General features: G+C 38.1%; 1 protein-coding gene across 16 annotated transcripts in view; it reads left to right on the top strand.

Annotated features, from left to right (window-relative positions):
• Positions 1-25,837, top strand: part of MCTP1 (multiple C2 and transmembrane domain containing 1) — a gene marked incomplete at its 3' end in the record, with an annotated part of 559,050 nt that extends 533,213 nt beyond the window's left edge. For 14 of the 16 annotated variants that reach the window (XM_082375756.1, XM_082375755.1, XM_082375753.1 and 11 more), the window contains 4 exons: positions 7,638-7,747; positions 11,714-11,823; positions 23,027-23,124; positions 24,601-25,837. In XM_082375756.1, the coding sequence (XP_082231882.1) occupies positions 7,638-7,747; positions 11,714-11,823; positions 23,027-23,124; positions 24,601-24,672 (390 nt within the window). The other 2 variants (XR_014239262.1, XM_082375740.1) reach the window with 2 other exon arrangements.
• Positions 25,838-27,484: the final 1,647 nt, after the last annotated feature.

Raw genomic sequence — 27,484 nt, 5'->3', positions numbered from 1 at the left:
GAAACAAGCCAGTGCTTCTGTTACCTATTGTCACTCAGGCTTACAGTACTGACCCCATAGAAAGGGCAGGAGAAATTCCATCCACCAGCAAGTCCTCAAATAAGCTTTCAAAGGGCTACCAGCGGCAGAGGCTGTTCCACACCCTTGTTATCTTCTCTGTAAACCTGCTAATTTGTCACCAGAAGGGAGTTTAGGACATACCTTATTTAACCTTTTTTTTTTTTTTTTTTTTTTTTTCAGATGGGGTCTAAGGACAAGCAGTAACTTGTCCTAGGCCACCATAATCCTGAGTGTGCTTTCACATTTTCTAAACCTTTCCACAATGTGTTCATTTTGACTTTACAGAATTTTTATCTCAACACTTGTATTGTACTGTCCTGGGTGAAAGTATACTTTGTCACTTATTTTCCTGTCTGGTCACTTGGGAACAGCAGCCTCACAGCTTCTGGTGTGGCTTCGATCAAGGTTAGCCCGGAGCCAGGCCTTCTGGCCCTTGCACTTGAGAGGCCATCTGAAAGCAGAGTTTCTCCTGGGACAGAAAGCCTTGAGAGGGGATCATCTGTAGAACAGCTCTCTGGAAAGCGGACTTCCTGCCTGCTGGCAAGGAGATTAAGTCAAAGGTTTTGATACTGATATATAGTCCTAATCTTGCAAGAGCTTTCAAGAACTATCAGGGCAGTTATACAGAGTTTTCTTAAATCATTAGGAAGAGGGAGATAGGCAAGTCCCTTAGGGTCTACATGATGAGGGCTTTGTCAAGCAAGAAATTTAGCTCCAGGGAGCTCTCCCTCTTGACAACAGGTACATCTGCATCCCCTTGGTGCTTTCTGTAAGGTTTTTCTACATTTATATTTAATGGAAATTTAACATTTTATGTATAGCCTTTTACAAATAATTATTTTTGCTTAATTAGAACTTAACATGAGCAGTCAACAAGTTTTATTTTTGCCTTGGCTGCAAGTCATTTTCGTTTCTGATAGAAGATGTGTTCCTTCCCTTCCTCATATTCACCTCCCGGACTCTCTCCATCTCCTCCCCCTCCTCCTTCCATCCCATGGGGTGTCTCCTCTTCAAGTTTTCCTCTCCCCCTTCCACTTTCTCTTTCCCTCAGTTTCCTCCTCTCTCTTTGTGCTCTTTCTTCCTTTTATCTCCTTCCTTCCTTCCTCCCTTCCCTTCCTTCCCTTCTTTCTTTCTTTTCCTTCCCCTTCCTCCCTCCCTTCCTCTTCCTTTCCCTTTCTTTCTTTTTCTTTCTTTCTTACTTACTTTCTTTCTCTCTCTCTCCCTCCCTCCCTCCCTCCCTCCCTCCCTCTCTCTCTCTCTCTCTCTCTCTCCCTCTCTCTCTCTCTCCCCCCCTCCCTCCCTTCCTTCCTTCCTTCTTTCCTCCCTTTCTTTTCCCTTCCTTTCCTTCCATTCTTTCTTTCCTGGCTTTCATCATAACCTTAAGAGTGCCAGCTGCCATTTTTAAATGCCTGTTGTTTACATTGCCTAGCCCAGGGGATATCTCTTTCCAAATTTTTGTTATTTTACAATCACCTTTAAAGTTACATGCAAAAAGCATAACATTAAATTAATGGGGCAAGGCACAACTAAATGTGATTAAAAATTGTACTGTAGAAAATGAGTACTGACAAGCTTAGTACCTTGAACAGAGGAGGCAAAAAATTAAGATGAGGTAAATACTCATTCTGGATAAAAAATTGTGTAGAGTCAGCAGAAGGGGAAAAAAAGTCTTCTCAATGTAACATTATAAAGAATCTAATATCATTTTCTAAAATGGAAACTGACAAGTTAACGCTAAGTCATCTGGGGCAAAACTAAACATGCCTAAAAGGTTTCATATATTTAGGAATTCTCTCTAATATTTCAAAATTTTGTTTTTAATATGAGCAAAAATAGATAAAAATAATTTGAATTCTCTTAATAAGGAATTGTATACATAGTTTTATTACTACTACTGCTACTTACAATAATAGTTATTTGTACCAGGCATTATACTAAGAGCTCTACATGGCTTATCTTATTTAACTTAGTCCTCTTTATAACCCTGAAATGTAAATGTTTTTGAGAACTGTTTTATTTTTTAAGAGAAAATATACTGTCTTAAATGGTCTCCATCTGTCTTCTTAACCTTAACCATATCTCAGAATCCTTTAATGTTTCAATGGAGGGTTCCTATTTTCAAGGTTAATATCAGGAAAAGAGCCAAGGCACCCAGTAACCTGGGTAAGATTTGATATCATAAAAACTGTGTAAGACACTGAGATAAGATTCAGTAGTCAAGAGTCTCTGTGAGTTGTTAGGTTGCTCTCTGGGAGAATATCAGTGCTCTAGATTTCAGGCTGAAGGGTAGTTTTCTATATCTGAAAAAGAAGGAATATTGGCACAGAGAAAACATTTCACCACTTTGTGTGCCTTTATTCAATCTATACTTCATGTCTACTATTTCCATAGGTTAGAAGCATAGATCTGAGAGGAAGTCTGTTTTGCAGGGCATTTTACTGAGTGAAGTAAGAAAGCTGTGCACCAAAACCATCTTTAGCATAAAAAATAAATCACGTGAACCCTAAACATATTCCAAACACAATGTACACTTTGTGCTCTGTGAGGTTCAGTTTGCTCACAGAAGAGCTGTAGTCAACAGTAAACTAGAACAGTTATGTCTCATAGCAGATATCAGTCTTACTGCTCCCCTTTGCCAGAGGTTACACAGCAAGACTTTAAAGGAAAAGCAGAGTTATGATCCAGATTAGCTCTTTGGGGTGCAAATTTGCATGCTTCTTCTGTGAAATCCTCAGTAAGGTGAACATATGCTCTGGTTTCCTGGGACAGTTCCGTTTTATGCTCACCCTGATGTAAGACTTAATAGCTCTCTCCCTTAACTCTCTTAAGACATTCTCAACCTAGAAAGAAAGTGAAATAACATTAATTTTGTAACATCAATATTTTGAGCAAACATGTTCTGTATACCTGCTGTGATCGATACGGCACAGGTGTCCAAGAGATTCATTTTCTATGATGTCAGCAGGGCTGACAGTGACCTCTTTGGCATCAGTGACTGTGGCAGGATGCAGCTGGGTGCACGAAGACCCCAACCCCACAGTACACATACCCTGACACCTATCACTTTGGCTTCTTGTTCCCATTTGGAACCGAATCAGTGAATGGGAGTATTTGTCATTTTGGTTTGAAAGTCAATGAACAGGATTTTCCAAATATGTAAGGAGTGTATATTGATCCTTCACATCTTTAAGAGTTTCCTAAATATCTCACAGCTAGGAAGTAGATATTTCTTTGGAAAAATCTAGTTAACTTTCTGTTGTGATACAGGATAGTAAAATAGGTGATATGAAAGAATCACTATATTTCAAGTGTGCAGTTATTGATATTTTGTGGACTATTTAAAATAACAAGATTTTAAGAAATTATATGGAATTATTAGAAAAACTTGTACAATATAGATCTCACATTTTCAGATTTATAGTTATAGTTCTTTTTTATGGGTAATTTTCTTTTTAAATCTTCAAAAGAAACCTTCATAATGCATTTTAAAAAACACTGTCACTACCAAGCCTTTGGATGATTAACTACCCTGTGATATTTCTTTCATCCAAGCTGGTTTATAAAGGAAAGCAAAAACAACAATAAAAGAAATGTACCAACTTATTCTCTACTAACAAAGTATTGAACATTAGTGAAAAAAGTGTGAAATATTGGAATGCAACACAGAGCAATTCCACTACCCATTGCAGTTTTGGGTCATATACTGTATATAAAGAGTAATTACTTCATTGGTTGGAGACCACAGTGGAGGAATATAGAATCTGATGAAAGAGATTTTAAGATAAAAATTTTATCCCAAAGCACTTGAAAACTTTGCCAACACTCCAGACTGTTTTATTTTGGACTGTGGTGGCCAGGGGTGAGGGGAGTGGGCGCAGGGTGGGAGTGCAGAAGAAAGAAAGAAAATTAAAAGTGAGCAGATTTTTAAAATCTCTTTAGCCAATAATCAACATCAGTACTTGGATTTAAAGAATCTACTACAAATAGTCTCTGTAGATGCCTGAAATGACACGTTACTAATGAAGATCCCATATTTAATATTTGCACATGGCATTATTAACATTAAATCTGGTGGTTTCTAACACATCTTCCACTTCCCATTTTTGAATCAACTTTCCGGATTTCATTTTCTTGCTGATCATGGTGTTTACGATAATAAATTTCTAAATGTTAGCAAGTCTTTTCTTCTTGTTTATCTCACAGGGATCCTGGGTAGGAACTGAAATCTTCCTGGGTAGAGTGGGAAGGTCACATGGTATATTGTGCAGAGAACAGACTCTGGAGTTGGCTGGTTGTAATCCTAATCCAAGCTCTGTCACTTTTCCATGAGCCTCAGTTTTCTCTCCTGTAAAGTGGAGAAAAATATCTGTGTTGTAGGGTGGTTGTGAGGATTGAATGAGCTGTGTGAAAAGCACTTTATGGTGCTTAATGAGTATCTATTTACATTCTACTTCTTTCTAAAAATAATTTAGAATACAAAAAAATACATTAAGAAAAAATAGATAAACCATGTAAAATCATGCCCAGTGAATACTGATTCATTTATGTCTTCTATCCATGTTACTTTAATAATGATATTGGAGAAAATCAGGGGATTATTCTGATTATAATAGTAAAATATATTAATTGCAAAGAATTTGAATATTACAGGAAGGTATGAGGAAGGTAAACATCCATTACCTTTAATATTTTGACACATTCCCTTCATCTATTTCCATCCTACTCATTTCAAAAATAAGTTAGAATTATACTCCATATCACATTTACTTCCCATTCTTTTCAGTTTCTATTAGATCATAAGCATTTTCACTGTCTTTAAGCAATATTTTGTGATTTCCTAATAGTCTGTCATTTGTATGTAACATAATTAATTCTACCCAACATGTTAGTGATTTTTCTTTTTGTTATTATAAACAAAACTGCAATGAAAATTGTTTCAGATGTTCATTGACTATGTTGGTAATCCCATCCCTTCATTTGTCATATTTGTTGCAATTTTTTTCCCACTTAGCCTTTTAAATTTATGATAACTTTTAAGTTTTTAATGTTATGTAACTTTTGCTACCAGTTATTTGTGATTTTCTTTACTGTTTGTATGTTCAGAAAGTTCTTTCCTATTCCAAGGTCAGTAAATAAATTACCTATCTTTTTCTGTTTTTATAAAATTCATTTTTAGCTTTTTGCTTTTAAATTAATACAGTACATATTTGGGGTACCACAATTTGAGGTAGATGCTGGGGTAGATTCGAGCTATCACAAATAGGTCTGAGAATTTATTAAGGCAGAATTTAATATAATTTTCCCCAAATAGTTAAAACAATTACCCAGTAACATAATACTTCCTTCTTTATGATAGATTTATGATGGTGCTTTATCATACAATGATCTCTCTTTCAATGGTCATCTTTCATATTTTAACTACTTAAATATCTGGTACAATAAATGCTTTCTCATTATTTCTCTTTTGCAAACATTACTTGGCTATAGGTATTCATTTATTCTTCCAAATAAATTTTAAAAACACTTGATCAAATTCTCCCCATTTCACTCCACTCCAAACACATTAGGATTTGCTTGACATTGCATTAAACCTTTGTGTTCAACTGAAAAAAAAAAGAATACATTCTTTTAATATTCAGTATTCCAATGCAGAAACATAGTATCTCTAATTTCTTAATATAGATTCTGTACATTTCTTGTTAAGGTATGGCTAAGTGTTTTATATATTTTATTGCTATTGTGAAAGAAATGTTTTTCACCTCATAATTTCAAACTGGTAAGATATTATTCTCAGTGAACTTTCATTGTATAATCTGCATGCTTTGTCTCCAACTTGATTTATTCTGCATGTAGAAAAATATTTTGTAATAGCACTTTACTTCATAGACAAAATGAACTTAGCCGGTGCTTGAGAGAGAACATTGAAGGCCATGGAGGTTGTTAGAGCAGCCCAATTTTGTAATTATGAAAGGAACTAGAAGGAGCCACTGGTTATCCATTTTATTATGAAATGTACAATTACATAGGTGAAATGAGTGCATTTTATTTTATTACTGGGGAGGGAAAAAAGACAAGAAATTGATGCACCCATGTCTGTAATGACAAGTGAAGGGCAACTTTTGAAGACAGTGGGGACTCCGAGGGTGTGTAATTGTTCTCTGTACTCTGAGCCTTATGCATTTCATCTACCTCATTGCCTTACAGTCCGTTTTGGTATAAGTGAGATGAATAATGTAGACAACATCTCCCATGGGAATTACATTTAAAATGAGGGCTCTAAGTAACTGGTATTGAAAGATCATGTTATAAAACTGGCATCCATGTCCTCAGTCCCACTGTACCCTGTTGTCCTTGGAGGCTGCCCACACACCTGTCATTCATTTGCCCTCAGTTTCTAAGGTGGCAGGATGCCAGCCCCAGCCAAGTGTTCACAGTGCAAAGTGCTTTAGACTCTTCTAAAATGAAAGTCAGTATGTAAATGTGCAACATGACGACATTATTATTCTAGCTTCCTGGCTGCTTTCAGCAAGCACTGACTGCCACATGAGGTCTCAAGTGTTCTGGCACAGTGTGCAAGTGTTCAAAAGAAGTTAAAGTAATGAAATTGGATCTACATTTCCATAGAGATTCAAGCTGGCATGGAGGAATGGAGTCATGGGTTGGATGGTCTCCACCAAACAGCCTAGGCAAGTGCCTGTGATGCCAGGCTACTAAGCAGAATTTTCTATCGTGAAAGGGCACCACTGTTTCTTCCTCTGGGTCTAAAATTACAAAATGTGCCCATTTCTCCCAGGCTCACACCACTCTCTGGGCGCTTTATCCTCAGTCCTCACCCATCCATTCCCTGGAGCACACACCAGCTTTGCTTAAATCTAGCACAAGTTTTAAAATGAAGAATTAAGTACAAGGTGTGGGGGGGAAATGTTTAGTTAGAACCCTAATAGAGCATGAAGTATGTGACTATTATTCATAAGAGGCGGGGCCAGGCTAACTACGTATCTGATCTACCTAAGGTGCTGTCTAGAAGTGGCCACTTACTGGATTTCAGTTGACCTTGTTATTTTTTTATTTAAAAAATTTTTTTTGCAGTTTTCATTGCTCACAGGTCTTCTCATTTGCATCCAGCATTCCCTTCTATTAAAATATCTGGAGCCAAGACCAAACTTAGGTATATGGGTGCTGGGGCCAAGAAACTGGGTTTGCTAAGTATCGCATCATGGTAGGTCCAGGGTCAGCACAGATTCCGCATTTGGTCATTCTGAGACCTGATCTCTTTATACCTCCCCTCCCCCTGGCTGAAATGTTTCTGTTCAGCAGGGCAAGAGCAACGGAATCTGAGTCTTGTGCTTTGCGGCCACCTTTATACTAGCACAGGTCCATAATGCTGAATACTCTTCCTCCTCCACCTCCTGTCATATCCTAAAAATTTCATGGGCTTCACGTATCCATTTATATATATGCAAAAATGAAGTTCATTTAAGTTTAAAAATGTAAGAGTGGGACAATTAAAAGAATTCAAGCCCTCAAGGATACCTTTACTCATATAGAATCTCTCTCTCTTTTTTATTGTATTTTAGGACAGTGAAAAAAAGGGATTTATAAATAAAATCTATGCCATCCAGGAAGTATGTATCAGTGTCCAGAACATCCTAGATGAAGTTGCTTCCTTTGGCGAAAGGATAAAGAAGTGAGTGATGCTGACATGTGAGCCCTGGTCTTCTGTGGGACAGTGTCCATTTGTTTCTCAGAGGGTGAAATGCCACATTCTTTCTGGCAGGGGACACTCCTGGGTGATCTATTGCTCAGTTTTATCATTATTTACTTTCCTTCTGCCAGTCTTTGGTTTTATGAAAGTTCTGTCAATTTCCTCCTTGAAATTTAGAACATATTGGTTGGAAAGAAGTCATACTTGTAGCTTTGAAGAAATAACACCGTCCTAAATTTTAGCACATTTTCACAGTGAGACTTTGTTCTTACACAGAATATGAAATTGTGATAGAAAAAAAATAAACCAAGTTAAATGAGGATTTCAGGTAATCAAGACACACCTGCATTTTATTATTGGTCGAGTTATAATTTCATCAATAAAGTTAAATTTTAAAAAATCATACTATATATAGCACCCTGCAAAAATATGCTTTCAATTTTGTATATTTAAATAGCTGAGATCATAATTATAGATGAAATAAACTAATGCTTTGTCATTTAGAAAATATACGTAATTTTTATAATTTAAAAAACAATTTTTTAAACAAGGAAATAGAGCTTCATTGAGAGCTGATGTAAAATTAAGAAACATGTTACTTGCATTTTACTTCAAATAGTTTTATTTATTAATACATTTTTTAAAACAACTGTTTAATTATAAAAATGGTAAGGTGGATTTATAATTAGTTATTAGTAAAAAATATACTAAGGCCCCGTACCTACTAAACTATGTGAAAATTGGCCCACATAATGATTTCTAAATGATCTATTCAAGAAGGGGTGCTGTATATCTGGATAAGCCTACATTTTCCTAGTTTTGTATATCTATTCATTGTTTATTATTCATAACCAAAAGTGTTCTGCAGATTTGGATCCTTGGGCATACATAGAAATTGAAAGGAGTAAATTATTTAAACTAAAGGTGTGAGTCATTCATCTGGTGCCTTTCATGTTTCAAGGCATAATGCATTTTATTTTGTATAATTTTTTGTTTAACACATTTCCACATATGCATAGGTGCTGAGTTTCCACTTTCTCGTATCATATTAGACAGGACAGCCTCCCTCTCACTCCCAAATGTGCCTCTAAGCAACATTCAGTATCAGACTTCTAAAGACTGATTTCCACATCTTTTCTCTTTTCTTCTTCTTCTCCATGTTATTTACATCTCTAAGAATGTTTCCTTGTTCTCCACAACGTATCTGCAGAAGCAGAGTGTGAAGTCCTAAATAGGGCATTTCCCTCTTGAGTATTGTCCTTTCTCTGAGGTACACTGTTTACTGATTACCTGACAGAAACATCTCATTTATATCCGAAGACCCTGGGTCAACTCTAAGGTCAGGATTGTGAATGCCTGAAGGGGAGAGGCTTCTTAGTAACTCTGGGTGTTAGGAGACTCAGACAGGTGCTTGGCTGGAAAAGACCATGGCCAGTTGAAGGAAATGACCAGATCCTGGATGTGGACCAGCCTTGGGGAAAACTGGATTTCGTGAACTTTCCAAGGTATAGACAGAGGTGCAGGTATAGGCTGAGGTACAGGAACACCGCATAGGATCTAGTGAGTCTTGTAGGAGCTATCTTTTCGGCGCAGTAATCTTTCGAATACTATAAGAGAGGAGCTCCCCTGGGGTCACGCGGGATAAAATGGATCTATCCAGAAAGCAGATACAGAAGCAATCTTTAAGTACAAAATGAAAGCCTCCATAATTACATCTTGTTACTAAATCATTCCAGAACTTTCTTGAATTGCATCTCTTTGGGGGGGGGGTTAAGATCATATTCTAGATATAGATTCCATAATGCACTGTGGAAAAAGAAAAGGGCAGTCTTTTTTCCCCCTGACATTAGCTGCACTGGTATTCCTTGTCACTTTTCCTTCCAAGAGGAGTAAGAACACAGGGAGCGCTTCAGTGAGGCTGCCCAGAAGGAGGGTTTTCTACGTGAAGAGCCAGTGCCCTCACACATGGAGTGGTGTGATGGATGGCTCTGAGCTGAGCCACAGGAGAGCAAACAGACCCTCCGCCTTCTGTTCTCTCCACCAGCGGGCAGAAGCAAGGGGACTACAGGTGTCAGTGAAGGAGGGAAGGCATGATTCTTTGCCTGGTGACAGTTATAGGACTCACTCTGGCCATAGGAGATAAAAAAACACGACAGCAAAGCCAGACCCCAAGAGTTAACTAAAAACAAGACAACCAGATTGATCCAACTTTGGCTTTTTTACTAGAAAAAAAAACATTTTTAGGAATTTGACCTAGAGAAAGACAAAAAGCAAGCCATATGCTACAAAGCTAAGGAATAACTCTTAAGTGTTAGGCTGAAGGGCAGTACATGAGAAAATCTCTTGAGAAACATCCTTTATTGGATCAAAAACTTCCCTGGAAAAACCCAGCCCAAGTGAGTATAGCATCCATTACCGGGAAATTAGAAGAAATAAAAAACACTGACATTTATCCATATCATGTACAATTTCATATTTTCTTGAAGTGTCTTGGGGCCCTTCTCACTGCTTGCTAAGAAGAAACGCCATACTTTAGACTCCTAGAGTTGAATGGCTCTAATAACTTCACCTTGATTCACATAAACATGTTGCCATCACTACCAGTCTTCCTGGATACAATAAAAGCTGTCCCCATTTTATAACCGGGAAGGTTGATGCTTAGAGAGGTTGACCACCTAAAGTCACATAGCAGAATCTAGGCTTTGAACACAGATTTGCTACCTTCTTTGGTTTTTTTTCATTAAATTATGCTAAAGAGTCACTCAGCAAGATGTGTTAGTTCCTCTTTGGAGGCTGAACTTCAAGGCAATGGTATGCTTATAAATGGAGATATGGTTATATACCCAACCTTGAGGGCTCCACGGAATGGTTCTGTTTACTTTATAATTTTGCCACTCTCTCTTAGAAACTACCAGACTCACAATAGATGTTCTACACAAAAAGCCTAAAAATATCCCCGTCTTTCCACGTTCCATTTGCCTTCTGTCTTGATCTTTCGTTCTTTTTGTCTCATTAAAGTCCTTCCCATCTTAGTACTGTCTGTTTTGTAACTTCCTCTCCTTCTGTTCATTGATCCCATTTTTGTTCTTTGTTCTGATGTTATATCATTGTCAGTATTCCGTCTTGCTTCCTTCCCTGACCCTCTACATTATTAGTCACCAGCAGTGTGGGAACACTGCAGAGCCATCAGCCAGGCCCCGTTATAACCCACTCTTTTCCAGCTTATACTCCCTTTTTGGTCTTCCCAACAAATCTATCATGTGCCATGTTCTCCTTCCCTATCAACAAGGTAGGGAGAATAGTAGGTAATGTTGACTTTATTTCTTAATTATCTATGTATTTCTGGGAAGAGGGCTATGATGGCAGGTGAATTTTTACAAAATTCCCCCTTCCTGACTTCTAATTCCATTTGAAACATAACTGAAGTGGGAAGTGAGTATTCCTCTAAGGATTTCTAAAGTTCTGAGGATTTACACAACCGTGTAAGATTTAGATCTATGGACAATCATTGGCAACATTTTATTTCCAGTGTGGTTAATCCTGTGTGAGAGTTCATAGAAGAAAGAATGGTAGGCCCAGGGGCATTCTCCTCTATGAAAATTTGGAGAAAACAAGATTCAGTACTAGTTTTAGAAGTAGAAAAAGATTTTTAAACCACGGGGAGTCACCCAAGTAGTGTGACGACTTTAGACCCTTAAGTCACCTGGGACAATCTGGAGAGGTTGGTGTCAACACCCTTTACCTGGGCCCTATGTTCATGAAGTTGAGCAGATTATGACTAACTTGTATCTTCTGATAGCCTATTACAATTGGTATCTATTCCAGAGAGAAATACAGTCTTTACTAGATCCTTAGTCCAGATTTTGAATCAGAATCACATTTATTTTCATCTTTGTTTGAAAAAAGTATGAAGTGCTCAGATTGCTTATGTATTAATTTCTCATTCAGTACTTTCAACTGGACCGTCCCATTCTTAAGCTGGCTGGCCATTGTAGCCCTCTGCGCGTTCACAGTCATCCTGTACTTCATTCCGCTGAGATACATTGTCCTTGTCTGGGGTAAGTAAAGCCTTTTTTTTGTTTGTTTTGTTTTAAACTGTCATAGCTGCTAAGAACAAACTATTTTTAAGGGATGAGTTATACTGTCAGTAGTTCCCTATATTTATGGTCATGAAGCTACTCCATGATGAAAAGAGACAGGTCAGTTAAAAATCACAAGAGTGTAAAGATTTAGGTCTATCTGCAAAATGCATTTTTCTTATCTGGCACCATAGGCTCCATCATACTATAAACATGTAGTTGTGCAGATTCTTCATATATCAAAGTGTAGCTTTGTCTAGATATCACTCTGATTTATTTCCACCATTTATACATAAACAGAGGCACTTTGATCCATATGGTGCATTTAGGACAATATGCTTTTGTGCTGTGGTACTTTGTCTTATGGAAATGTCCGTAAACATGGTACTATATATGGCTGCCTGTTTAAGAGGTCACCTTTAAGGAAGCAGGAAAAGGGTCCTTGGCATTGGCAGGCTGCTTGGGAACAAAAAAACCAGCTTTATGTGTACTAAACAAGAATGCTTCTGTAAAAACCCACTTTAAAGGTGATATTTGGGGGTCCTAATTTCTAATGCAATTATGCTTCATGCTAACAGTTCCTATGTACCTAGACTCTACTTAGGTGGTACTTTCAGCATTCTTCATAGTCTGGGTTTTTTTGGTTTTTTTCCCTTTCTTTCTCTTATCTGACACAATTCTTTGTTTGGAAAACTCAATTTTCAGTCTCCAAGATGAACTAACATATAAAACTACATTAATGATATATAAACAAGACTGGGTAGGAGTAAAATTCTCTACTTGCCCCTGGCCTGCATACACCCGAGACTGCTAAACTTATACAAAATGCAAAGAACCAAAATGGGTTTTCAGAACACATGTGCTTACACTGAAAGCAAAAAGATGAAAAGGAATGTTTTGTTTTCTTTTTAAGGCTTTTAAAGAAATATGCTGGAATAAAATGAAAAAGGGTCTGATGTCTCCAAGCCCTCCAGTTTAAAAATCCTTACCTTGCTATTCTTTTTGGCATATCTTGTCATATTCTGAGCAAGCCTTCTTGCCCCTTATCATCACTATCATTACCTTTACATCTTGGGTAGGGAGTGGAGGGTGAAGGGAAGGGTGATTATGTTTTCCTGCCTTAATTTCTATAATTTAAAGAAACAGTTTCAACTAAGTGCTTTCACTATACAAGGGAAGAGGCATTTCCACCATGTTCTTGTGTCGCTATTGTATGTTCTTTCATTCCTTCCTCTGATATTTAAAACAGGTGCTGTTTTATTGAAGGAATTAAGGTAGGGCGTTAGGTGTGGCAGTTTATTACCTCTAACCTACTTAGGGTCAGACCTGCCATCTCAGTTGTGATAGGTGGGGAACTTCGGGTTTCCTTTCCCCAGGTTCTCAGAAACTGGAGCCCACGGCAGACATCTGGCTGTGTAATCTGGGTTGGCCTCACTGGCAAGCTGTCTTAAACGTAATTTGCAGAGAATGTGTTTGGGTCTCTTGTTTCGTCAAATAAAATAAAACAAAGAACAGTATTCCTTTAGTGGTAGGTGATTGCTGAAATATTAAATAGAAATTTAAGACATGAGTCTCACATGGGGAGACAGGGACCAAATCATAATTGCATTAGTTTATTCTGCTGAACTCCCTGAAGAAGAGCCAAGATGCTCCAGTTTGTGACCCAGTTTTTACCACTCTGATATCATAAAAAGCTGTTTATTTATGTATTTTTATGTGAATATGCTTGGTAATTTATTAAGTGCAATATAAATGTAAAACAGTAGACTTATCCAATTGAAATTCTACATTATTCCATAGAATATGTAGAATAGGTACTTCTAGGTTTATACATTATTTTGACATTTCTACCTCATTAAATTTGGGGGTTTTGTTTTGTTTTTTGTATAATAGCTCCAAATTCATCTGTATTTGCCCCTCATCCACATTTGCTCTTCAGGTAGCACAGAGGATTCACTGTTGAATAATTTAGCATGGGTAGGTATGGCTCATTTTTAATGGTTCTTGGCCACTTTAATCCAAGAAGTGATCCAAGTAAGTCAATCACAGTAGCATCTTTTGCAAGCCTTAAATTTAAATTTCTTATAATTTAAAAGGAAAATTGGTTTCTAAAAATCTCAATGCCAGAAATGTAGAAATGGAAACATATTTTCTTGCTTGTGATGAGAACTTTCAAGATCTACTCTTTTAGCCACTTTCAAATGTGCAATACAGTATTATTAACTATAGTCACCATGCTGTACGTTATATCCCCATGACATTTTATTGCTGGAAATTTGTACCTTTTGACTCCTTCACCCACCTCCCATTCCTCCGCCTCTGGTAACCACCAGGCTGTTCTCTGTATCTATGAGCTTGATTTTTGTTTTTGTTTTTTTTAAGGATTCCACATATAAGTGAAATCATATACAGTATGTGTCTTTCTCTGTCTGACGTATTTCACTTAGTATAACGAATGCCCTTGAGGTCAGTGCATGTTATCACAAATGGGAAGATTTCAAACTTTTTTATGGCTGAATAATATTCCATTGTGCATATATATACCACAACTTCTTTACCCATTCATCCGTCAATGGACACTTTGGTTGTTTCCATGTCTTTGCTATTATAAATAATGCTGAATGAACATGGGGGTGCACATGTATTTTTGAATTAGTGTTTTTGTTTTCTTCAGATAAATACCCAGAAGTGAAATTACAGGATCATGGTGGTAGTTTTATTTTTAATTTTTTGAGGAACCTCCATACCTTTTTCCGTAGTGGTTGCACCGATTTAAATTCCCACCAGCAGTGCACAAGGGGTCCCTTTTCTCCACACCCTCCCCAACATGTTATAGACTTTTTGATGATACAGCCATTCTGACAGGTGTGAGGTGACATCTCATTGTGGTTTGGATTTGCATTTCCCTGATGATTAGTGATATTGAGCATCTTTTCATGTATCCGTTGGCAATCTGTCTTCTTTGGAAAAATGTCTATTCAGATCCTCTGCCCATTTTTTAATTGTTGTTCTTGACAATTGAGTTGTATAAGTTTTTAATATATTTTGGATATTAGCCCCTTATCAGATATGATTTGTGAATATTTTCTCCAATTCTGTAGGTTGCCTTTTCATTTTGTTGATGGTTTTCTTTGCTGTGCAGAAGCTTTTTAGCTGGACGCAGTCCCACTTATTTTTACTTTTGTTATCACCCATAGTTTCTTCTAGGAGTTTTGTGGTTTCAGGTCTTACATTCAAGTTTTAGTCCATTTTGAGTAATAATTTTTGTAAGTGATATAAGATAGTGGTCCAGCTTCATTCTTTTGCTTGTGCCAGTCCAATTTTCCCAACATCATTTAATGAGGAGACTGTCCTTTCCCCATTGTATATGCTTGGCTCCTTTGTTGTAAGTTAATTGACCAGGGACTTCCCTGGTGGTGCAGTGGTTAAGAATCCGCCTGCCAATGCAGGGGACACAGGTTTGAGCCCTGGTCCGGAAAGATCCCACATGCTGCGGAGCAACTAAGCCCGTGCGCCACAACTACTGAGCCTGTGCTCTAGAGCCCGTGCACCTAGAACCTGTGCTCCACAACAAGAAAAGCCACTGCAATGAGAAGCCCACACACTGTAATAAGAGTAGCCCCCGCTCACCACAAATTGAGAAAGCCCATGCACAGCAACAAGGACCCAATGCAGCCAAAAATAAATTTATAAAAAAAAATTAATTGACCATATATACATGGGTTTATTTCTGGGCTCTCTATCCTATTCCATTGATCTATGTCATCTGTTTTTATGCCAATACCATACTATTTTAATTACTATAGGTTTGTAATATAGTTTGAAATCAGGGAGCATGATGGCTCCAGGTTTGTTCTTCTGTTTTAGTATTGCTTTGCAATTCAGGGTCTTTTGTGGTTCCATACAAATTTTGGGATTGTTTCTATTTCTGTTAAAAATGCCATTGGAATTTTGAAAGGGATTGTATTGAAACTGAAGATGGCTGTGGGTAGTATGAACATTTTAACAATATTAATTCTTTTAATCCTTGAGCAGGGAATACCTTTCCATTTATTTGTGTCTTCCTCAATTTCTTTCCTCAGTGTCTTACAGTTTTCAGTGTACAGGTCTTTCATCTTCAGTTAAATTTGTTACTAAGTATTTTATTCTTTTTGATGCAATTGTAAATGGGATTGTTTTAATTTCTCTTTCTGATAGTACACTGTTAGTGTATAGAAATGCAACAGATTTTTGTATATTGATTTTGTATCCTGCAACTTTACTGAATTCATTTATTAGTTCTAACAGTTTTTTGGTGGAGTCTTTAGAATTTTCTATATATAAAAAACCATGTCATCTGCAAATAGTGAGTTTTACTTCTTCCTTTCCAATTTGCACTGGTTTAAAATCTATTTGTCTTATATAAGTATAGCTTCCCCTGCATTCTTTCGGTTCCATTTGCATGGAATATCTTTTTCTATCCCTTCATGTTTAGTCTGTGTGTGTCCTTACATCTGACTTAATCTCTCATAGGCAGCAATATAGAAGGGTCTTGTTTTTTTTTTTTTTAATCCATTCAGCCACTTTATGTATTTTGACTGGAAAATTTAGTTAATTTACATTAAAGTAATTATTGATAGGTATGTACTTACTGCCATTTTGTTAATTGTTTTCTGGCTGTTTTGTAGTTCCTCTGTTCTTTTCTTCTTCTCTTGCTTTCTTATTTTGTGGTTACCACAAGGCTTATGTACAAGAACTTAATTTAAAAAAAACAATTTTTTTTTTAGCTGTGTTGGGTCTTAGTTGCTGCACGTGTGCTTTCTCTCTAGTTGTGGTGAGTGGGGGCTACTCTTCGTTGCAGTGCGTGGGCTTCTCATGGTGGTGGCTTCTCCTTGTTGTGGAGCATGGGCCCTAGGCACACAGGCTTAGTTGCTCTGTGGCATATGGGATCTTCCCAGACCAGGGCTTGAACCTGTGTCCCCTGCATTGGCAGGCAGATTCTTAACCACTGCGCCACAAGGGAAGTCCCAAGAACTTAAGTTTGAACGCATTTGAAAGTTCTAAATGTTTACTCTATTCCCCCGTTTTATATGTTACATTTTACACCTTTTTATTGTTGTGTATCCCTTAACTAATTATTGTAGTTATAGTTATTTTTACTATATTTGTTGTATAATCTCCATACTAGCTTTATAAATGATTAATCCACTACGTTTAGTATTTACCTTTACTAGTGACATTTGTACTTGCATGTGTTTTCTTTCTACTTATAGCACACTTTCTTTTGGCTTAAAGAAGTCCCTTTAACATTTGTCATAAGGCAGTTTCGTAATGATAAACTCTTTTAGCTTTTGCTTGTCTAGAAAACTCTCTTTTTCAGTTCTTAAGGATAACTTAGCTGAGTAGAGTATTCTTGCTTGGAAGTCTTTTTTCTTTCAGCACTTTGAATATATTATGCCATTCCTTTCTAGTCTGCAAAGTTTCTCCTCAAAAATCTGCTTATAGTCTTTTGGGGGTTCTCTTGTACATAACAAGTTGTTAATCTCTTGATGCTTTTATGACTCTTGTCCTTAACTTTTCACGTTTTAATTATATGTCTGTCTTGATGTGGGTTTCTTTGGGTTTCTCTTATTTGGAACTCCCTGGGCTTCCTGGATCTGTATGTCTGTTTTCTTCCCCAGATTAGGGAAGTTTTCAGCCATTATTTCTTAAAATACATTTTCTGCCCCTTTCTCTCTCTTCCCCTGCTGGGACTCCCTATAATGCAAATGTTAGTACGCTTGATGTTGTCCCCATGAGTCCCTTAAGCCATCTCCACTTTTTGTCATTTTTTCTTTTTGCTGTTCTGATTTTCAACGATCCTTTCTTCTTCTTCATCTAGTCTGCTGTTGAATTCCTCTAGTGTATTTTTCAGTTCAATTATTTTATTCTTCAGCTCTGTGACTTCTATTTGGTACTTATATGTTCTATCTCTTGGTTGAACTTCTCACTTTGTTCATCCATACCCTCCTGAGTTTGGTGAGCATATTTATGAGCATGACTTTGAACTCCTTATCAGGTAAATAACATCTCCATTTTATTAAGGTTTTTTTCCCTGAGGTTTATCTTGTTCTTTCATTTGAAACATTTTCCTCATTTTGCTTGAATCTCTATGTTGGTTTCTATGCATTATATGAAAGAGCCACCTCTCCCAGTCTTGAAGTAGTGGTCTTGCGTAGGAGATGAACCTTATCATTCAACCTTGCCTTAGCTCTTAGTTGTCTCCCAAACCTTTGTAATTGTCCAAGCAGCCTATTCTATTCTATTCTATTTATTTATTTATTTATTTTCGACTGTGTTGGGTTTTTGTTGCTGCGTGCAGGCTTTCTCTAGTTGCGGAGAGCAGTGGCTTCTCTTGTTGCGGAGCATGGGCTCTAGGGCGTGCGGGCTTCAGTAGTTGTGGCACACGGGCTCAATAGTTGTGGCTTGCGGGCTCTAGAGTGCAGGATCAGTAGTTGTGGTGCACGGGCTTAGTTGCTCTGTGGCATATAGGATCTTCCCGGACTAGGGCTCGAATCCATGTCCCCTGCATTGGCAGGCGGATTCTTAACCACTGTGCCACCAGGGAAGTCCAAGCCTATTTTATTTTTAATAGCCCTCAGTAGTTGAGGATGTGTGAAGACCTGTCAGTGTCTCAAACAGGAGGCTCTCAGGCAGCACCTAGATTCAGGCTAATTGAAAGTCATTCCCTTAGGCAGCAGCTTTTAAATTATGCAGATATATACAGTGGGATTGCAAGTGTAAGCCCAGCTGGCCACCAGAGACAGATGATCTGGAGGTGTCCCCTGGGTGACAGTCATAAAAATCAGGGCTTTGGATGAGTTTATAAGCTCCTTTCTGGGAGATACTGATGAGCTGTGGTGAAGCAGAGGGAGAGTGCAAAGATAGCATCCCCTGGCCTGTGGCCCCTGAGAGCACCTGCACAGGCCCCTAGATGTGTGCCAAACCTGAAAGCTGCCCCTCAGGCCAAAGCTCCAGGACAAGCAAATAGGCCTCTTTCATAGAAAGACTGGGGTGTGTTTCAGTCTCCTGTTTGTGCAGTGCCCTGGTGGTGGTACCTTACAGAGAACTATCTCTTGATTGTTACATTCCTGTGAGACTCAGGAACACCAGCTCCCCTGACCACCAGAGTCAGGCAGTCAAGGGGCATCCCCTGGGTGGCAGCTGCAAAAACTGGGGCACCAGACATGTGTAAGAGCTCCCCTCTGAGGTGTCTGGAAGGGTTTACAGTCAGCCCTTAGATGTGTGTTTAATTAGAAGCCAGCCATGATAAAATTATAGGCCCGTTTCACAGAGAGATTGAGTTCCTTGGTCTGTTACTTCTTGCTGTGCCCTGAGGGTGGTAGCTGTTTAAGACCTCTTTCTCTATTGGTTACAGTCCTTTGGGACCTGCAAACATAAGCCCTTCTGGCCACCAGAACTAGGCAATGTAGAGGTGTCTCCTGAGAGCAGTTGCAAAAATTGGGGCACCAGCCAAGGTTCTGGGAGATACTGGCAAGCTAGGGCAAGGCAGAGAGAGAATGCAAAGATTGCATCCACCAGCCTCTGTTGGCCTCTGTTCCCTGAGAACACTTCCATAGGCTCCTAGAAGTGTGCCAGAGCAGATTCCTGCCCCTCAGGCCAAAGCTCCTGGATAAGCAAATAGGGCTCTTTCTTGGAAAGACTGGGGTGTGTTTCAGTCTGCTGTCTGTCCAGTGCCCTGGGGGTGGTAGCCTGCCAAGAACTGTCTCTTGAATGTTATAGCTCCAGGGGACCCCCCAGGAGCACCAGTCCCCTGGCCTCCAGAGCCAAGCAATCAAGGGGTACCCCCTGGTGGCAGCCACAAAACCCAGAACACGAGACGTGGGTAAAAGCTTCCCTCCAGGAGATACTGGTGCTCTGAAGTGCAGTAGAAGGAGAGCTCAAAAATGGGGCCCACCAGCTTCTGTCCCCAGAGAGTATCCCAGCAGGCCCCTGCCTCTCTGGCCAACTCTTTAAGATTAGGAAATGAATTTTCTTCACAGAAAACCTGGGCACCTTTCAAACAGCTGCCTCTGTGCTGGGCCCTGGGGTGAGTGAGTGCTCACGAGCTCTTTAAGAGCCATTCTCCTTTCACTATAGCACTTTGGGTCTCATGGATGCAAGCCCATTGATTTTCAAAGCCAGATGCCTTGGGGGCTCAACTCTCAGGTGCAGGTCTTAAAAGTTGAGGTGCCTTATGTGGTGTACAAACTCTTGGCTACTCAGGGAGAAGCTCCGGGTTTGTGAGTTTCCTCCTGATGGTGGGTAGCTGCACTGGGGGTGGGGTTTATGGCGAGATTGTTTCTCAGCATCTCCTGTCCACTTGAATGTAGCCTTTTTCTCATTTGCCCCACATGAAGGAGGTGCTCAGCTAGTTTTCGGGGGGGGGGGTTTGTTGTTGTTGTTTTTTTACCGGAAATTGTTCCATATGTAGCTGTAGAGTCGGTGTGTCTGTGGGAAGAGGTGAGTTCACGATCGTCCTAGGTCACCATCTCGAACTGCCTCATAGATGTAAAATCTCAGGCACCAGATGTGTGTGAAAGCTCCCTTCGGGGAGATACTGGTGCTCTGGAACATGGCAGAGGGAGAGCATGAAGATGGTACCAAATGGCTGGACCGAGGCAGTTGGGGAGAGATGGTTCCTGCCAGGAAAGAAAAAAAAGATGGTGGCTGCCAGTCTCTGTCCCTGAAGAGTACCCAGGGAGGCCCCTGATTATGTTTCGCATCAGATGCCTTCCCCTCATGACAAGCAAGTGATCCTTCCCCACACAAAATCTGGTTGCCCCTGGATCAGCTGCTTCCATGCTGGGCCCTGGGGAGGGTGAGTCTGAACACACAAGTTGGTTTTTGAAGCTAGATGTTTTGAGACAGACTAATAGAACAGAATTGAGAGCCCAGATATAAACCCAAGCATATATGGTAAATTAATATTTGACAAGGGAGCCGAGAATACTCAATGAGAAAAGATAGTCTTTTCAGTAAATGGTGCTAGGAAAACTGGATAGTCACATGTAAAAGAATGAAACTTGATCCCTATGTTACACCAATCACAAAAAATAACTTGAAATGGATTGTAAGACCTGAAACCATGAAAGTTCTAGAAGAAAACATTTTTTAAAAAGTTCTTTGACATGGGTCTTGGTAATGATTTTTTGAAAATCACACCTAAAACACAACCAACAAAATTAAAAATAAACAAGTGGGACTGTATCAAGCCAAAAAGCTTCTGCATAGCAAAAAAAAAAACCATTAACAAAGTGAAAAGACAATCTACAGAATGGGAAAAAATATTTGCAAACCATATATCTGATAAGGGGCTAATATCCAACATATATAAAGAACTCATACAATCTAATAACAACAACAACAAAAAATTAAAAATGGGCAAGGGACCTGAATTGACATTTTTCCAAAGAAGATATATGAATGGCCAACAGATCCATGAAAAGATGCTCAATAACCCTAGTCACTGGGGAAATGCAAATTAAAACCACAATGAGATAGCACCTCATGCTTGTTAGAGTGGCCATCATCAAAAAGACAACAGATAACAAATGCTGGTATGGATGCAGAGAAAAGGGAACCCTTGTACACTGTTGGTGGGAATGTAAATTGGTACAGCCACTATGGAGAACAGTATGGAGACGCCTTAAAAATATAAATATAGAACTACCATATGATCCAGCAATTACACTTCTGGGAATTTATCCAAGGGAAACAAAAAGACTAACTCCAAAAGATATCTGCACCCCCATGTTCATAGCAGCATTATTTACAATAACCAAGACATGGAAACAATCTAAGTGTCCACTGATGGATGAATGAATGGATAAAGAAGTGGTATACAATGAAATATTATTCAGCCATAAAAAAAACAAAGGAAATCCTGCCATTTGCAACAACATGAATGGCCCTTGAAGGTGTTATGTTAGTGAAATAAGTCAGAGAAAAACAAACACTGTATGATTTCACTTATTTGTGGAATTGGAAAAAACAAAACAAAAATAAAACCCCTCAAAAGCCCAAACATCAAACTCACAGAAAAAGAGAAAAAAATTTTTTCTTTTATCTATACGAGATGATAGCTATTAGCTAAACCTACTGTGGTAATCATTTCACTATATGTGTACATCAAACCATCACGCTGTATACCTTAAACTTGTATGTCAATTATTTCTCAAAACTAGAAAAAGAAAATAAATCTTGATGTTTTGGGGGCTCATCTCTCCAGGTGCAATTCTTAAAAGTTGGGGAAGCCTGATTTGGGGTTCAAACCCTCACTCCTCAGAGAGAAGTCCCTCCTGATTGTGGGTTCTCAGGCTAGGGGTGGGGTTTATGGTGTGGTTGTGTCCCTGCCTCTCCTACCTGCTTCGACGCGGGCCTTCTCACGATTGCCAGTGTGTAGACTCACTCAGCCAATTTTTAGGTTATTTTCAGAGGTAGCTGTTCCGTATGTAGCTGTAGATCCAGCATGTTGGTGGGAAGAGATGTGTTTGGGATCCTTATATGTCGCCATCTTCAAAGCTTTTTATTTTTTTAAAGCTGGTGGTAAACCCTTCCTAATTCCAGGTCATTTTGAAATTAAAACAAAAAAAGCAAAAACCCAGGTTAGTTTGCATAATAACAACACCTCCCCACCACTGAAAAAAACAAGTGTATCTTTTGAAAAGGGGGAACCAGTAAGTCAGATTTCTTGCCTTAAAAACAATTCCAATCCAAAATGCCGGGAGACAAGTTTCATCATAGATGAAACATTAAAGCTAAGCTTCTAAGTACTGTAACACTGAGGGGAAAGGCAAGATAGGTCATTGATCATTCTTGCCAGGTGCCTTTTGTTTCCCAAATAGAAAGCCTTTCCTGCTGGGAAGAAGCCACTGAAGTACAAAGAGAAAAACAGAGCAGCCATGGAGTTGGGAAGGTGGAAAGAAGGAGGGAAAGAGAGAGGGAGGGAGAAAGGAAGGAAGGAAGGAAGGAGGAAGGCAGGAAGGCAGGCAGGCAGAAGGAAGGGAGGGAGAAAACTGGGTTTACTGGTTCATTCAGTCAAGGCTGAAATAAAGGCAGCTTAATCTAGATCTTCAAATCACCACAAAACTTTTGCCAGAAATGTGTATTTGAACTCGAAACTTTATAGATTTCAATAATGTTTGATCTATCACTTTTTCAGGCATCAATAAATTTACAAAAAAGCTGCGGAGTCCATATGCAATTGATAATAATGAACTACTTGACTTCCTTTCCAGAGTCCCTTCAGATGTGCAAGTGGTATGTAGGTTTCATTATTATAACTACAGGCATAGCTCATTTTATCGTGCTTCACTGATATTTCTTTTTTTTTTTTTTTTTTTTTACACGTTGAAGGTTTGTGGCAACCCTGCATTGAGCAAGTCTATTGGAACAATTTTTCCAACAGCATTTGCTCACTCTGGGTCTCTGTGTCACATTTTGGTAATTCTTGAAACGTTTTGAACTTTTTCATTATTATTATATTTGTTATGGTGGCCTATGATCATTGATCATTCATGTTACTATTGTAAAAAAATTAATACTTGCTGAAAGCTCAGATGATGGTTAGCATTTTTTAGCAATAAAGCACTTTTAAATTAAGGTATTGCTGTTTTAGATATAATGCTATTGCACACTTAATAGACTTCAGTATACCATAAACAGAACTTTCATATGCACTGGGAAACCAAAATATTCATGTGACTTGCTTTATTGCAATATTTGCTTTACTGCGGTGGCCTGGAAACAAACATGCAATATCTCTAAGGTATGCCTGTATCATTTTAATGTAGTGTGGCATTGGGTTTTAACTTTTATATCCATTTAATTTTGAAGGTTTTAGAAGAGCTAAGTAAAGCTAATAAAGCCTGTAGAAGATTTTGCCATTCAGGAATTAGCCCAGTTGGGGTGTTATCCAAGAAGAACTTATAGAGAAGATTGGGGAATGAGAGGGCATTGCATAGAGAACCTACCAGGATGTCAGGGGGACAATCCTCCCCCAAGGTTCAGCTGGAGTTTGTGAAGGGAAGTCACCATCACCTGAAGGAGGAATTAGGAATATTAGATGATGAAAGCAAAGTATGCCAGCAGACATTGAGAAAAACACTTCCTTAAATAAATTGCATGAATTAAGTGAGTTTTAAAGATGTCTGTTTTAGAGATCAGTGAAGGGGGAAAGAGTAACTGAGTTTTGAGAACTGGGGCATATCTCAATCCTTTGAAAGCCTTGGAGGTTAATTAATGCCCATTGATCAATAAATATTTTCAGAGTAAAATGAGAAATGTTTTTATCAAACTATTGAAGCTGGGTTGCAGCAATACCTTTTTCCTTTGTTTCAGCAGAGTTTTTGATTTGGTATCAGACATGAGAGTGGGCTGGATGGAGATGAAGCTTATATTAAACAAGCACACAATAAATTATAGAGAACCATTATTTGGCCCTTCAAAATAGATGGAGATGGTTCTGCTTTTAATGTTACTTGGGTATGGGCAATAGAGACCTCAGCCTGTTACCAAAGTTCACATCAGGGCTCTCATGTAGATTCTGGCAAGATTTCCCTTGACTCTTTGCTCTATCATTCTATTGTTTTCTGCATCCCAGCTGTAGATTGCATACAGCTTCCAAGGCGAGCACTTTCTTTTCCCCCAAGCATAGTCTCTGAATTCCTTTGCTTTTCCTTCCTTTGCCAGAAAGTGGCCACCTGACCAGCCTTTCTCTGAACTCTGTTTAAACAGGTGCAATACCAAGAACTGAAACCAGATCCTTCTCATAGCCCATGTAAAAGGAAGAAAAACAATCTTGGCTAGCCAGCTCCCAGCGCTGAGGAGACCAGCATCTGTTTGGGAAGATAAAAGGAAAAGCCTTCAGCCTGAGCCGCATTTCCTTTCTTTCTGTTTTTTATTTATTTTGCCATTTTACCATGATTGAGAGAATTTGTAAATAGTGTACAAAGGCATATGTCTTTGAAAATATACTTCCATTGTACAGAATCAATTTGATAAAGGTTTAGCTATTGCTGCGTGAAAACCTTGTTAGCTGTGCATAATAATATAACACATTGGAACAACAAATGTAAGAATGGTAACATTGGGAGATACACATTTCTCTAATTACAAGTGTAAGAACTAGAATATTAAATGCTCAGCTGTGCTCTGATTAAATCTACATAAAATGTAAATGTCAATTTGATTTTAAAGTTTTTTTTTAATGTGACTATTTTTTATCTGAAAAATAATCCATTACAGTTTTCTATGTTTTATACATTTCAAAAGGGAGGAGGGATCCCAGAGCCTAAATAATGGAACAGATGCATTTCAACTTAACATAGATTCGGATCCTGATATTCATTCCTGTGCAAATTATTTAGATATGACTAGGCTGACTTCTTTAAGCTAAAGAGTGAAGGTATATTCACCTCCTCAAGAGAATCTTCCACACACTGAAATCCTACAAAGAAAATTTCCAAATCTTCTATCATTCCATCTAAAACCTTAAAATCTCTACAGGACTACACAAAAAATACTGCCAGGTTTATAAATGATGATTGCCTATAACGATTTTTATACCAATCACTATTAATTTGTGCCAAGTTAGCAAATTAGCAAGCCAGTTCAGTCGTCAAAAATCTAGCAAATTAAATCCACATTGCCTTTGGTGTCAGATTATGCCTCTGTGCATCTAAAAATATTTAATACTCAAGTGTTCTCACAGAAAAAAAAAATGTATCTACTTTGTTATTAGGTTACTGAACTGCTTTAATATGCATATTATGATTTTTGTTATTAGTGTGAATTTTAACGTAGAGGAGAATGCAGTGTGCTAAGTGATATGCCAGTGTTTCATTACCATTCATTTATAGAAAAAAAAATCATTCTTTAAAATATGAATGCATGAAAACCTATTTTGTAAAATAAACTGCTTATGGGGAGGGGGAGTTTGCCTTTGAAAATGTTTCACTACTTACCACAGAATCTATACTTAAAAATTGCATTCCCGACTCTCATGTAGTTTTTGTACCTAACTTCCTGGTATATCAAGGGAGTATACCTCTAGAGAGACAGAATTTGGTGAGAATGTCTTACTTCCCTGACTTGGTAGGGGATTAAGCTTGGTTGAAATTGCTGCAGTGTTTTGCACTACTTTATTAACAATGGACTGGGATAGGGTGAAGGTGGGGGTCATGCTGGAAAAATGTAGAAAAGCCAGAAGCGAGAAATATATATTTCACTCTATAAGAAGATTCTTTAAAAATAAATTTAATCTCATCAAAGTTGATTTTTAAAGTATTTTTATTTTAAAGCTATGTTGTTAAATACTGTTTCTTATGATAAAACTATTTTGATCTGTTTATACACTATGCTTGAAAGAATGTCAATTAAATTCCCTTTCTACAGAAAGGCTTTGACCTCAATATGCTCTATTTAGCGCATCATGTTTATAATGACATGCTTACATCCACATACCATCATCGTTTGTTGTTAAGACAGATGTAATACTTCATGAAGTTGATGTTGCTACAGGAAGTTTACTGATGGAATAATTTGTTTGAAATAACTTTTGATTATACTCTGTGTGAGAGTTGTGTTCCGTGCTGACATTGTCTACTCAAATGTCTACAAGCCTGATATTCTAACACCTCAGATGTACCCAGTGGATAGCAACCATTAACAGATGACTAATTTCTGTTTCATGCTATCAAATTTCAGATGTTTAGTTCAATGGTAAGGTTGACTATTCACTGCATTAAATAAAAAAAGTAATCTTTTCTAAAAATAATCAGTACTTTTTTTTTTGGTCTCATATAAATAATATTTTACTTAAAGAAACACAGGTTTGGTTTGGAAGAAAAAAGGCTTTCCATGAAACCTTGCGTGCTGTATAAAACGCAGCACCTTGCAGGGGTGAGTATCCAGTGACACTGCTAGAGGAGTAAGAACTGTCTTGAGGCATGAAAGTGATAATCAGGGGAATCTTCATTGCTTTTACAAACTACTGCACTCACAGACTGAAAACAAGAGACTGTGAATAACAGAACTTTAACCAGTTCTTTCTCCTTCTCACGGAGGCACAATTTTGCCTTTTGAAAAGCTGCTTAACTTGATTTGGTTTTGAGAGGTTTGTAAACACATAAATATTTTAAGATATCTTAAGAGACTGGATGTCACTCTAACACCTATTTGGACTGCTATATACAGTAGTCATATGAACTATGAAATATATTCCTCAATATCCTTTTGTGAGTAAATTCATTAAAGGTCATTCATCATCCAAACTACTATTATTGCCACTAACTGTGGTAATTTATAAGAAATGCATATTTAAAACTTTTTCCATTTATAAGAAGAACACGGTACTTGTTTATTTTGGTACTGTTCCGCAGACTCAAATTGATAGGTGCTGTCAGGATTCCAAATTAATTTTGAATCATTCTATACACTAGGATAATCTGAATTGAAAGATTCTTTAAGTGACTTTGCTCTGTGATATATTTATTGAGTACCAACTATACGACTTGCCCTGTCATAGGCAATGGTCAAACCAATGATAGCATATTAAAATCAAATCTGGAGTTAAAGTATAGTAAGAGCAAATTTTAATTGATATGTTTCTGAAAGTATC

Source organism: Balaenoptera borealis (assembly GCF_965194805.1).
Source record: "Balaenoptera borealis genome assembly, chromosome: 2".
Classification (NCBI taxonomy): domain Eukaryota; kingdom Metazoa; phylum Chordata; class Mammalia; order Artiodactyla; family Balaenopteridae; genus Balaenoptera; species Balaenoptera borealis.
Note: the sequence above shows the minus strand (reverse complement) of the source record. Positions and strands in the feature narration are given on the sequence as shown.